The sequence below is a fragment of the Oryx dammah genome, unplaced genomic scaffold (assembly GCF_014754425.2).
Source record: "Oryx dammah isolate SB20612 unplaced genomic scaffold, SCBI_Odam_1.1 HiC_scaffold_1, whole genome shotgun sequence".
In the NCBI taxonomy this organism is placed as follows: Eukaryota; Metazoa; Chordata; class Mammalia; order Artiodactyla; family Bovidae; genus Oryx; species Oryx dammah.
The window spans coordinates 47,237,594-47,251,706 of NW_024070185.1; the positions used below are offsets into that span (position 1 = coordinate 47,237,594).

General features: G+C 38.7%; 1 protein-coding gene across 1 annotated transcript in view; it reads right to left on the reverse strand.

Moving 5' to 3' along the window:
- Window positions 1-14,113, reverse strand: part of CEMIP2 (cell migration inducing hyaluronidase 2) — an 81,765-nt gene that overhangs the window by 49,596 nt on the left and 18,056 nt on the right. Inside the window, exons 3-5 of the mRNA XM_040252310.1 lie at window positions 8,283-8,423; window positions 7,158-7,719; window positions 3,237-3,406 (exon numbers count right to left, since the gene is read on the reverse strand). Coding sequence (XP_040108244.1) covers window positions 3,237-3,406; window positions 7,158-7,719; window positions 8,283-8,423 — 873 coding nt within the window. The remainder of the gene's footprint in view (window positions 1-3,236; window positions 3,407-7,157; window positions 7,720-8,282; window positions 8,424-14,113) is intronic.

Below are 14,113 nucleotides of genomic sequence, written 5' to 3' on the forward strand. Positions count from 1 at the left end.
TTGCAATCCAGGAACTACTAATTTCTGATCTTTCCTGAGACCCCCTTCTGAAACTCACAGTTGGTTCCCAACTAGGCAGATGGAAACTGAAAAGCTGACCCAACATCTCTCTAACTTGCACTCTTTAACATGCAACCAAGTGCAGAAGCTTCTGCACTGCTTCTACACTGTTCGCTGCTTCTCAAAGTGTCCATGATATAATCTGTCATGGTCCAAAACCTGATTTAATGCAAATGAATATGGAATAGATGGAAGCTATGGAAAATATGGAAATGTGGGGCAACACCATATTTCAAAGATATCTGTTTACTATCTGTATTTCAGTATCACCTTTCCAATTAATTCACAAACTACTCTGGGGCTACTTGAAGATACTGACCCTAAAAGTCGATGAGGGACTTCCCTGGTCATCCAGTGGCTAAGACTCCAAGTTTACAGTGCTTGGGGACCCAGATTCGATCCCTGGTCAGGACAACATATCCTGCATGCCATAACTAAAGTCCCACACGCCACAACTAAGAGTTGGTGCAGCCAAATAAACAAATATTTTTTTTAATTAAAAAAAAATAGTCAATGATAGGAATGAAAAAAACTCATTTACTTAAGTTAGAGGAATCAAAATGCAGGATATTTAGGCAAGACACAAAGAATAACACAAATATCCTTACAGTCTTAGGGATACTTGATAATATCTAACCTGAGCAAGTTCTGAAATCTGCTCCACTAGACTGATCTACCATGCTTTCCTGTTTCTACAAAGCACCAAAACAAAACACACACACAAAAAAAAGGTGGGGGGGGGAAGGAACCTAATAAATGTAAAGCGTTTTTCATTGTTTCTTTCACATAAATACTAAAGCCCATAATGGAATTTTGCCTAAATAAAGATAATAACTATCAATGATAGCTAACAATTGTTGGGATTTCACATACATAACAACGATTCATCAAAACAGCTTTGAGATAGAGGAACTATTATATGCATTAGAGATAAAAGAAGCAAAGGTCAGGGAATCTGACTAATAGCTGAAAGAAGATAGTCTGACTAATAGCTAAAGAAAGAGCCCACAATGAATGCTAATTTAATTCCAGAGTCCAATTTTCCTAACCTCTATACCATTCCTTCCTAAGAACTAAAACAGGCAGGTTAAGAGTAAGCCAAAATATCATGGTAGCAATGATAATCACTACCCCAAATTTCAGATTTAACCAAAAAGATTTATCTAAAAAAGGGAGACTAAGAAACATTAAATTTTTTCATAAAAAATTTCAATGATGCTTTTTTAAAAATTTCTAGATAAATAAGTTTTAACTTAAAAGATCATTAGAATTTGTTTCTGTTAAAAAAAAAAAAAAGCAAGGTTACATAGAGAAAAATCTGTATTATTCAACAATTCTTCACTCTTTTCTGGATGTAGATGAAAATCCTTCCTGAGATATCTCCTATTGGCACTAATGAACTGGAAGTATGAAAGAAAATATGTTCATCATCCTAGCTTCCTGGAGTGACTTTCTACCTCTTCCAGAAAATAGGAAACACTGAGAACACAGAACACAAACAATATCCTACAATAGATAGCTAGAATGTATACTTTCCCAGAAATGAGCAGTCATTGGTAATGTGAAAATGTAAGCAAAATTTCTCAAAAGGAAATGTTGACTCCAAGTTTGTCATCCTCTGCCTGGAATCTTACTGAAAGAAGTTCCACTAAACTCTTCATGCAAGTCCAAATTCCTGCTCAGAAATATTTCTCATCTACCTATGTTTTTTGCTAGAGGCAACCATGATGTGGTTGAAAGAACAATAGTCTTGGAGGCAGAAAACTTAGCCTTGATTCCAGTCTCCTCATCCATAATAGATACCATCTCCTCACCTCAAACTCAGAAGGCTGCTTAAATGGAGCATGTGGAAGTCCCATTACATACCAGGAACTGTTTATCTGTTCGTTTTAAAGCAAAAGACTCTTTTTTTAATTACAAGGATACAAAATACAGTTATATCCCAAGTCATGTTTGCATTCTGTTAAAACAGCTAACCTTTATTGAGTACTTATTATATACTCTGTGTTAAAAACTTCATAGTCTTCATGTTTGATATTCACAGCAGCCCTATGTGGTAGTTTCCATTATTATCCCCGTTTTCAGATGAGGAAACTAAGGGTTAGGAAGTTGAAGTCATATGCCATCATCATATAGTAAGCAAAACAGCTGGGACATGAACCCAGGCATTCTGTCTCCAGAAATCCATTTCAGTGAATACTTTACTACAGTACTGCTAAAAACAGAAGTATGTGCCCAGCCTAAAATAAACCTTTCTGGGTAATTACAGATGTAATAAAGCACCTTTTAATTACTCATTTCATATTAATTTTGGTATAATACTGGGTTGGAAAAGAAAGGTGGTGGGCAAGCACAGACAGGAGGCTGCCAATTCACCTGGAACCAAAAAAATCTAGCAGCAAAACACAGAAATTCTTCAGTGAATTTCCTTTAAAAAAAAAGTGCCACTGTTAGACATGATAGTTCTTCTGAAAGGTGGATTCTAATTTTCAAAATATGCTGAAGAAAAGTAAAGGCCTAAGATAACTTTATAATATATTATTTAAGGAAAGGAAAGCAGGTTAAAACAAAATGAACACTAGGGGAGGGAACATAGATTTTAAATGCTAATTAACTCTGAATGATAGGGTGAAACATTAATTTTAACTTTGTACTTTTCTCTGTTTTCCAGTTTCACTGTAAGATAAACAAAGTAGCTGAATTATCAAGGAAACATTGCTAAGAAAATGAGTAATTTGTTTAGAAAGCATGTGTTCAAAGGTAATATTTGTCGATAGAGCTATATAACAATAAGATCCAACGTACAAACCAGTTCACTATCACAGAACATAATCAAAGACAGCTCACCCTATCACATCCAGATTGGTTTGACCAATACTAAATCTAGGAAACTAAATCTAGGATCTAAATATAGAAAATCCATTAACCACACCTAATGACTCAAGAATGAAGAACAATGTCCAACTGAGGATGCCTAAACTAGATCATTTTCTAATCCAGAAAAAAAAAAGTTTTGTTTCAGCCTAAAAGATCAACTATAGTTGGAAAACTATAGGTTTCATCTTCAACCAGTTGAGAAATCAAAAGACTATCATTTGAATATAATGCCACTTTAAAAAACATCTGTCACAATACTTACCAACGTATTAACAAGAGTATAAACCGTGCTTGCCTACCTTCAATCCATTCACTATAAGCAGTCACAGAGAACTTCTGACCATCCACAGTATAAAATTCTCTTTGGGCGAGAGCCTTCCCTCCACTACTATGATTCTCATAGTTTCTTACAGACTCATTGCAAGAAGTACTGCCACCATCAATGACACCAACCAAAGCCCAAGCTTGCCTAGAAGGAAAAAGAGCAGGTGCAACTGATTATTTGTCATGGTACTGACCCAAATCCCCAACGCAGATGTTATGACAGGTGCTATTAATTCTATTTCATTTTTGTCAGTCCCTCCAACTCTTCTTCCACATGCGGTTGCAAGTCCAAACTTGACCAAAAAAACTGACATCACAGAAGGAAATGCACCTGGACTTTAAATCCCTGTTTGTCCAGTTCTGTAACAGGTGAAACACTGATTATTATGATTTCAATTAATCACTGACTTCATCAGTTCACACTCTTTTCATTCACATTATTTATTTTTTTATTTTTCTAATCTTCTGGCCACTCAACATGTGGGGTGTCAGTTTCCAACCAGATATGAAACTCGCATCCCTTGCATTAGAGGACAGTGTGTGTTAGTCACTCAGCTGTGTCCGATTCTCTGCGACCCCAAGGACTGTAGCCCACCAGGCTCCTCTGGCCATGGAATTCTCCAGGCAAGAATACTGGAATGGATTGCAACTCCCTTCTCCAGGGGATCTTCCCTACCCAGGGACTGAACCCAGGTCTCCTGCATTGCAAGCAAATTCTTTACCATCTGAGCCACCAGGGAAGCCTCCATTTCTTTTTAAATGATTATTGCCTGGTCTCTTTTCCACTCTTATCTCCGCAATGTTCTCAAATCTAACTATATGATAGAATCATATGGAAGCTTTAGAAACATATCCAAGCTTAGACCCAGCCTACACCAATGCAACCAACATCTCTACAGGTGGGGCCTAGCATTAGTCTGTTTTAAAGTTCCCCAGATGCTCTGCCTGTGCAGCCACACTGGAGAACTACCAAGTTAGACCAGGGGTTCTCAAACTTCACTGGTATCAGAATTAAATGATAGGCTTGTTAAACCAGACTGCTGGGCTCCCCCTTCTGATGGTTTGATGTGGGGCCATAGAATTACTGACAAGTTCCCAGGCGATGCCGATGCTGCTGGTCTCGGAACCACACTGAGAACCTGAGTCACAGGTCAGAGGTTAGAGCAGTAAGTGTCATCTTTGACTGCACACGCTGCCAGTGGGGAGAGCAGAGAATGTCCTACGCTTCAGAGATCCTGATGTAAATGATGTACAGTGGGCCCTGGGCATGGGATTTTTTAAGATCTCAGGTGTGCAAACAAAGCTGAGACCACTGGGTTATTAGCTTACTATTATTAAAGCTATAGAATCACTATTTGACAGGTTTTTAATTTTATATGCTTTATATCTATTTGTTGAAAGCAATACACTTGAAAAACACCATTTTATTATTGTGATACTGTGATAAACATTCCAGGAACTTTGCTCAAGCTTATGATCAAAGTCAATTCAAAAAGAAAGAAAGAAAGAACAAAGACAAAACATCAGAAAATTAGCCTTAAGACTCCTGGTTTAAAACATGAAAAGAAAAATCTCAGCTTCCTATTGTATAGGGAAAGAATGCCAAATATAATCTATGCTAGACAGATGGCTGGATATTCACAGATGAAAGTTAACCAATGCATGCCTACATCCTTACAAATCCCACACCCGCCCCTGCATGGATTAGCTACTCTTTGGCTGACTGCGCTTTATAGCTCTATTTATATTCTTTGATACAGCAGAAAGAATCAAATGAAGAATGCTTCAATTTATTATCTCCTATATGAGGGAAGGAGAGGAAGACTATCAGAGGCTTCCTTTATTTACCAGAACTGCCTCAGCAACTACAAAACAATGTTCTATTCTACTGACACTATCTCCAAAACACTCCTACTTCCCTCCTCCACTTGAGGAAAATTTCAACGTGCCAGAACATTATCTTCAAAGGGGCATGTTTATGTACCCTGGAGATAATGGCAATGAAAAGGAACATTGGCAAAGGATCACAATTCTAATTTCTCCGTCAAATCAGCCTCAATATTTTAAAAGGAATTTGAAAACAATAGGGAGAAGATTACCCCAAAAGTTAAACAAAACATTCAGAGCTAATGATCACACAAATCCAGAACAATAATGACATAAAGAAACAAAAGTTATTATCTCTGGTACTACTAGATAATGAAATAGAGTGGGTGTCTGAGCAGACCATGCTTTCACTCCTAGGTCTATCAATTGTAGAAATACCTGCACATGAGCATGAAGAGAAGCTCCAGTACTCTGGCCACCTGATGCAGAGTCGACTCATTGGGGGGACTGGGGGCAAGAAAAGAAGGGGGCGATAGAGGATGAGATGGTTGGATGACATCACTCACTCATTGGATATGAGTTTGAGCAAACTCTGGGAGATGGTGAAGGACAGTGAAGCCGGCATGCGGCAGTTCATGGGATCACAGAGTGGCAGTTCATGACTTAGCGACTGAACAACAACACATATTCCCTGTGTGAGTAAAAAGTTTTAAAACCATTACAGACCCTTTTTCTTCACTAATTTTTGTCTTCTTAACTTTCTCCACAACTTCTATAGATAACATTCCATTCCAACACTGACCAAAGGAAAAAATAATAACTAGATAAATCAACCACCAAAGGAAAAAAAGAGAAACTAGATCATTTCAACATGCCAGTTCTCTAACTTCACTGCAGATATCCCCTGACTTTATTGTGAAAAGTAAGCAGAAAACTTCTGTTTTCTTTGTAAATGTTGAGCCAGCTACTTCCCCAGAACTGCATCAGGAAATCATGATTAATCAGAATATGGCACAAGAACACAAGAATAAATTGTAGGAATGAATACTACTATTTGGATGAACTTCCTAGCCCTCCAACTTGTGCCAGGGTCTCATAGGACAGTGCCAATCAAACAAGATTCAAATTAAAGGATTCAAAAAACAAAAGAAAAAAAAGAGAAAGAAAGAAAAGAAAAAGAAACCTGTTCATGTTCCACCTCTCCTCATGCTTTTAAGACAATTTTTACACCTTAGCTCAGAATGGGGCCATAACCTTTCAACTCATAAGGTGCCTCAATTAGCCTGAGTTTCCATATAATCTTTAGAAGATACTATAAGAAGGAAGTCTATTTCCTTAAACTGATTGTTTTTCAGAACCACACTCCTTAATTTGTCACAAGTCCAATGCTAAGATTCACAAAGTGTTTCATAAACCAAAGCTTAGAAAAGAGCTTTGTAACCAGTATTCTGTCCTCCAATTCAAAGCAAGAGGCAACCAGACTTCCAAATTGTAGTGGCCATTCTGACACCTGACTTTCTCCATCACACTCTCCTCTCACACAGACACAGATTCTAATACGCAGCGGGAAGGAAAGTAGAAAAAGATATGTTTGGGGCTTCCCTGGTAGTCCAGTAGTTGGGAGTCCACCTGCCAATGAGGAGAACATGGGTTTGATCCCTGGTCCAGGAGGATCCCACCAGCTGAGGGGCAACTGGGCCCTCAAGCAGCAACTACTGAGCCTGAGGGCCCTCGAGTCCGTGCTCTGCAACAAGAGAAGCCACCACAATGCAAAACCCAAGCACCGCAGCTAGAGAGCAGCCTCAGCTCGCCACAACTAGAGAAAGCCCTGCAGCTAGAGAGCAGCCTCAGCTCGCCACAACTAGAGAAAGCCCTGCAGCTAGAGAGCAGCCTCAGCTAACCACAACTAGAGAAAGCCTTGCAGCTAGAGAGCAGCCTCAGCTTGCCACAACTAGAGAAAGCCCTTGCAGCAAGGAAGACCCAGCACAGTCAAAAAAAAAAAAAAAAAATTAATTAAAAGTTGTAAAATATATCTTCATGCTAAAAAAAAAAAAGATATGCATGCCCACCTGTAGCCCAGCCCTTGGATCAGCTTACTTCCCAGCCGGTCCTGGATCATTTGTATGGTTCCTTGTAAGAGGCTTTTAACAGCTGAATCTCCAACAGCTATGGCAACAATCCGTCCTGGATCCTGGTCTCTCAGGAATTTCTGAAGTCGCCTACTTTCATTTTGGGATTCATGGGTATCAAATCTCTCAATTTCCAAAATTTTGGCTGTGTCTTGATCAATGACCCTCACATTGAGGCCCCTGGAAAAGTCCTTTTCAAAGGCATAGGAGCCAAAGGTCAAGCCTGAAGAATTCAGATTTCTCACCAACAACGTCCATGATGCCTTCTGGGTCCCATGTAATTCCAGTGTCCCGCCGGCTTCCACACCAATAAATTTTTTGCCAAATGTTGGCATACTTTCACCTTCATCTGACTTGCCATACAAGGCAATTGTCGCTTTGGATTTATAGCGGCATTTTTCTGCTCCAATATGAAGCGCCCCACCATCCTTGATCAGGATGTAACGAGTCCTCAAAGTAATATTTCTGGATCCATCTTTATCGTCCCCAAATACAAGCAGTCCTGCAGGGAATAACACTAAGTAAGCCAGTTTCTGAAATATCTTTCTAAGATACAGAGAAATAGCTTTCATCTTAAGAGGGGAAAAAAGCACTTCCGCAGTTAAGTTGGGAGAAAGAATTTACTAAAAGTCTGCTTAGAATATTGAATCTGTTTTCAAAACAAAGAAATGGAGAATTCGTATCTCAACACGCTAAACATGCCCATGTGTAAGAATTTCAATCCATTCACTTTAAAGGTAAATCATTTATAGAAAAATATCTAAGACTCTACAAATCTGAATCTCATTTTTACCTATATTATCCTACCTTAATTCTCTCATCACTCTCCATAGTTGTAACAAAGATTTAGCTATGAGAGATGACCTTCTAGAGCTCTTTCTTTCTGTGTAAATCAATGGTCTTGACTTGAGTGATTTCTAAGGCCCTTCTAGCTGTTGAATTCTAACTTAGGAATCTTTCCTGTCTCCACAGTTAGAGTGACACCACATTCTAAATGCCAACAATAGTTTTCTACATAAAGAACATCAAATGTTGCTGTTCCCATAGACAGGGACCGTTACTTACCTCCATCCTGAATAACTATAGAATTCACTGTGGCATCTGAGGTCAGACGAAACATATCTCCTTCCTTGATAACAACTTGTTTTGCAAAATCTTGTCCTGGATCCCAGTTCCTGAGACGGGGGTTTTGATCTGGGCAATTCTCTATAAAACAAAGCAACATCAATACCCCATTAAACCAACAAGACACAAAAATACCTTTAGCCAAATTCAAGTACTACTGTTGTTTATTGCAACTTGCAAGTAATGGGCTGACACATTTTCTTTCCATAACGATGGAATTCCTATCCCATCCCACCAAGCAGAGCTATGTCAAATCCTTTACTTCCTCAAAACGTAAAAAAGGTTTCACCACAAAAGCAAGTTGCTGCCACCTAGTTTGGGTCAGAGTCCAGTAAAAACAGAGTTCCCCGGAACTATCTACCCTGGAAACAAATCAACAGTAAGAGGCAAAACTCTGAATTGTGTTTAGAAAAGAAAATAAGTTCACAACATACTGATAGATAAAAAAATAAAAGAAAAACAAAACAGGAAAATTGCTAAGCAATATGTATATTAGGTCTTCCCAGGTTCCTTTCTATGCATGGTGAATCATAAAGCAGATGATAATGGCACTTCTTTCATCACAAAGGCAGCTGCTGATAAATCGAGGTATCTTCAGACATGTACATTTCCCCAACAAAACTGCAAGAGGCAAACGGCCAAAAACATGACTTCTCATTTGCAGAGATGAGGAAACTACAGATTAGAGAAGCCAAACCCAAGACTACTCAGCAAGTTGAGTGATATGAAAGTTCCCCTTTAAGAAATGAGGTTTACTTTCCTTGCAGTGTTCCTTTGCTAGAATTTGCCTATTGAATAGATGAGGGTGAAAATACAAAAAGTATTTTGCATTGCCAAAGCTATTTAATGCATGAGACCTTTCATTTCTGCTATAATTTGGAAGAGAGAGGAAAAAAATATCACACCAATTTTTTAAAATTTATTTTTAATGTTAGGATAATTATAATATTGTGTTGATTTCTCCCATACAGCAACATGGATCAGCCACAGATATACATATGTCCTCTTCCTCTGGAGCCTGCCTCCCACCTCTCACCCTATCCCACTCCTCTAGATTGTCACAGAGCCCTGGTTTGAGTTTCCTGAATCATACAACAAATCCCCACTGGCTACTTTACATATGTTAGTGTATATGTTTCCATGCTACTCTCTCCATTATCACATCAATTTTGACTAATTAATGACCAAGTAGTTATGGAGGACCAATTTGTCCACTCTGGACTAGATAGTGTAAAATTCATAAAGTTCATAATATATAAAATGTAGAATGAGCTCACAGCCCTTAGAGTATATAATCTAGTTTTGTATGAAATAATACTGAAAAATATGGTAGTTTCTTTAGATGCAAAAAAGCTCAGAGAAAGGAGAGGTGGCACTAGAGTAACTGAGACAGCTTCAATGGTGCAGACCTAGACCCCCAAAGACTGGACAGAATTTAAATAAGAGGAGCATGAAGGGGAGATATGAACACTAGCGATGCAAATATCCCTTATGGTCCAAGTCCATTTGGTTGCTCATTTAGAATAGCCAGATGTCCCCTACATTTAAACTAAGCAAAGATTAGAAAGGACAGGATACACTTGTATGAAGGTGGAAGGTATATACTACAGGATAATGTGAGAAAAAGTAGAGATACTGTGTACATCACAAAGATATAGTTTTTTATAGGAAGTAAACTGTGATTCCTTGTTTTGAACTTGCACACCACTAATGCAAACATCTATTTCTAAGTATTCATGTTGGTTTATGCTTTCTCTTTGAGGTGATAGTAACCACTACCATTAAAATTAGTCCTACTAGGTAAGATCTTGGCAATTACTTCATGGAATTAATTTTTGTCCTAGCAGCTTCATAATCATTGAAATTTAACTCTGATAAATCAATGATCATCACTAATATACTAAGAATAGTCAAACTTTTCAAAGAAACAAGAACCGTCTTGAATTCATTCTGACTTAATATTGAGTATTTCTTGAGCTTTTCTTGTACCTCCCTCTCCACCCATAAAACATTTAACTGGAATTCTCCATCATATCACAAGCAAATGTAGGTCCCAAGAAACAAGCAATGGACCCAGTTAGAGACGAAAATCCAGAAGGAAACTAATCTCAAAAGATCTAAAGCCTACTATAATACTTATATAATTCCTCTTATTTATAAATATTTATAATGTTTCTATTATATTCACTAAAAAATTTTTATCACCCAAAATTCCAATCTGTTTTTTTCTCCAGTAAAGTACATTTAATGAGAAAACATGTAGTCTGCAGAAAGCATCAAAAAATAGCTTAGCCAGCCCCACCTTCTTGGCTACCCACTTATTGAATAGTGGGATCCATTATTAAAGTTATGTAACAGCAGTAACCACAGTAGGGCTGATTCTGAAATATTTCAGTGCCAGATCTTTCCACTGATATTCTGCCCTTATACTGCCAAAATGTGAAACTAAAAAATGTTGATTCAAGGAACCACATCACCAATTCACTGTCTTAGCTGGAATATGAAAATGTCAATTAAAACCACAGATTTTAGCTCTGATTTTCCATAATCTAGCATCCATTTACTGTAGATTGCTTGGAAAGAATGAATCAACAGCAGTGAACTTGATTATTTCTCTGGAGAAAAGAGGAAAGAAAGTCAATGGTATGTGCAATGAAAAGCAATGTTGCAAGTTCTTCATGTGGTCCATTGGCTTGGCCAACAAAGATGTTGAGAGACACCTCAACATCACTCTGTCATACTGAATGAAGTATAAGTCAGAAAGATAAAAACAAATATTTTATATTAACACAAAACCTAGAATCTAGAAAAAATGGCATAGAGGAACTTATTTGCAAAGCAGAAATAGAGACATACCAAGGGAGGAAGGTAGGGTGGGATGGACTGGGAGATTGGGATTGACATACATACATTACTATGTATAAAAGAGAGAACTGATGAGAACCAACTGTATAGCAAAAGGAATTCTACTTAATGGTCTATGGTGACCTAAATGGGAAGGAAATCCAAGGAAGAGGGAAATACATGTATATGTATGGCTGATTCACTTTGCTGTACAGCAGAAACTAACACATTATACAGCAACTACACTTTAAAAAAAAAACAAAACACATATACATTTTAAAAAAAGTCAGAGAACATCTCTCTTACTTCAGGTCTACTTCTTTATAAGAATTGAAATTATCTCCCCCTAAACCTTAAAGTCTCTAAGACCCCTAAATCACCCATGAAAACCAAACAGACTAATGTTTCTAAGTCTTATAACCAGTAAGTGAAAGTGTGTTAGTGACTCAGTCATGTTCAACTCTTTGCAACCCCATGGACTGTATCCCGCCAAAATCGTGTCCATGGAATTCTTCAGGCAAGAATACTGGAGTGGGTAGCCATTCACTTCTCCAGGGGATCTTCTCAACCCAGGGATCAAACCCAGGTCTCCTGCATAGCAAGCAGATTCGTTACCATCTGATTCATTCCAGGGAAGCGTATAACCAGTAAAATACTTCTCAAATGTTACATCCTTTTAAGAAGGTACTAATTCACCTAGACCCAGACATCCTGGAAAGTAAAGTCAAGTGGGCCTTACAAAGCATCACTACCAACAAAGCTAGTGAGGTGATGGAATTCCAGTTGAGCTATTTCAAATCCTGAAAGATGATGCTGTGAAAGTGCTGCACTCAATAGGCCAGCACATTTGGAAAACTCAGCAGTGGCCACAGGACTGGAAAAGGTCAGTTTTCATTCCCATCCCAAAGAAAGGCAATGCCAAAGAATGCTCAAACTACCACACAATTGCACTCATCTCACACACTAGTAAAGTAATGCTCAAAATTCTCCAAGCCAGGCTTCAGCAATACGTGAACCGTGAACTTCCAAATGTTCAAGCTGGTTTTAGAAAAGGCAGAGGAACCAGAGATCAAATGCCAACACCACTGGATCATGGAAAAAGCAAGAGAATTCCAGAAAAACATCTATTTCTGCTTTATTGACTATGCCAAAGCCTTTGACTGTGTGGATCACAATAAACTGTGGAAAATTCTGAAAGAGATGAGAATACCAGACCACTTGACCTGCCTCCTGAGAAACCTATATGCAGGTCAGGAAGCAACAGTTAGAACTGGACATGGAACAACAGACTGGTTCCAAATAGGAAAAGGAGTACGTCAAGGCTATATATTGTTACCCTGCGTATTTAACTTTATATGCAGAGTACATCATGAGAAACGCTGGGCTGGAAGAAGCACAAGCTGGAATCAAGATTGCCAGGAGAAATATCAATAACCTCAGATATGCAGATGACACCACCCTTATGGCAAAAAGTGAAGAGGAACTAAATAGCCTCTTGATGAAAGTGAAAGAGGAGAGTGAAAAAGTTGGCTTAAAGCTCAACATTCAGAAAACGAAGATCATGGCATCTGGTCCCATCACTTCATGGCAAATAGATGGGGAAACAGTGGAAACAGTGTCAGACTTTAGTTTTTTTGGGCTCCAAAATCACTGCAGATGGTGATTGCAGCCATGAAATTAAAAGACGCTTACTCCTTGGAAGAAAAGTTATGACCAACCTAGATAGCGTATTCAAAAGCAGAGACATTTGCCAACAAAGGTCCATCTAGTCAAGGCTATGGTTTTTCCTGTGGTCATGTATGGATGTGAGAGTTGGACTGTGAAGAAAGCTGAGCGCCGAAGAATTGATGCTTTTGAACTGTGGTGTTGGAGAAGACTCTTGAGAGTCCCTTGGGACTGCAAGGAGATCCAACCAGTCCATTCTAAAGGAGATCAGTTCTGGGTGTTCATTGGAAAGAATGATGCTAAAGCTGAAACTCCAGTACTTTGGCCACCTCATGAGAAGAGTTGACTCATTGGAAAAGACTCTGATGCTGGGAGGGATTGGGGGCAGGAGGAGAAGGGGATGACAGAGGAAGAGATGGCTGGATGGGATCACTGACTCGATGGACATGAATTAGAGTAAATTCCGGGAGTTGGTGATGGACAGGGAGGCTGTGATTCGTGGGGTCGCAAAGAGTCGGACACGACTGAGCGACTGAACTGAACTAAATTCAACAAGAATCTGTTGCAGACTATAAAAAATGCAGACCAATATGGTGCTTATCCTGGTGTCCTAGTCTGCTTTCTCCACAGCTTTGAGCCCTTTGATTTTTAGAGATGGATGGGGTGTATTATAAGGCCAGTCTTCATTGGTACTGGGGTTTCCCAGGTGGCTCAGAGGCAAATAATTTGCCTGCCAATGAAGAAGACACTGGAGCTGTAGGTTCGATCCCTGGGTTGGGAAGATCCCCTGAAGGAGGAAATGTCAACCCACTCCAGTTATTCTTGCCTGGGAAACCGCATGGACAGAGAAGCCTGGCAGGCTACAGTCCATAGGGTTGTAAAGAGTCAGGCATGACTAAGCACACACACATTTTAGCAATACTATATTGAGGCTGACTGACAATATCATTCAAAGTACTGCTATGTTACCAACTCAAAAAGCAAAAACCATTTAAGAAATTAAAATCTTCTTAAATGAAGTTTAACTATAAAGACAAGTGTATCAGAACTTATACCTAGTAATGGATATTTTCCTTTAAGGATACACATTATTCCTCAAAAATACTGGGAGCTTCTCTTTTGGAACTGTCCCCTCAATTAGTTTCAAATGGCAGAACACAAATCCTATCGCTTTTACTTTTTTTCCCCAATTAAATGTACTTTATCACTGCATTTAGTAATTCTTATTACTAAAAACTTGTGGCAATCTGAAAATCATCCCT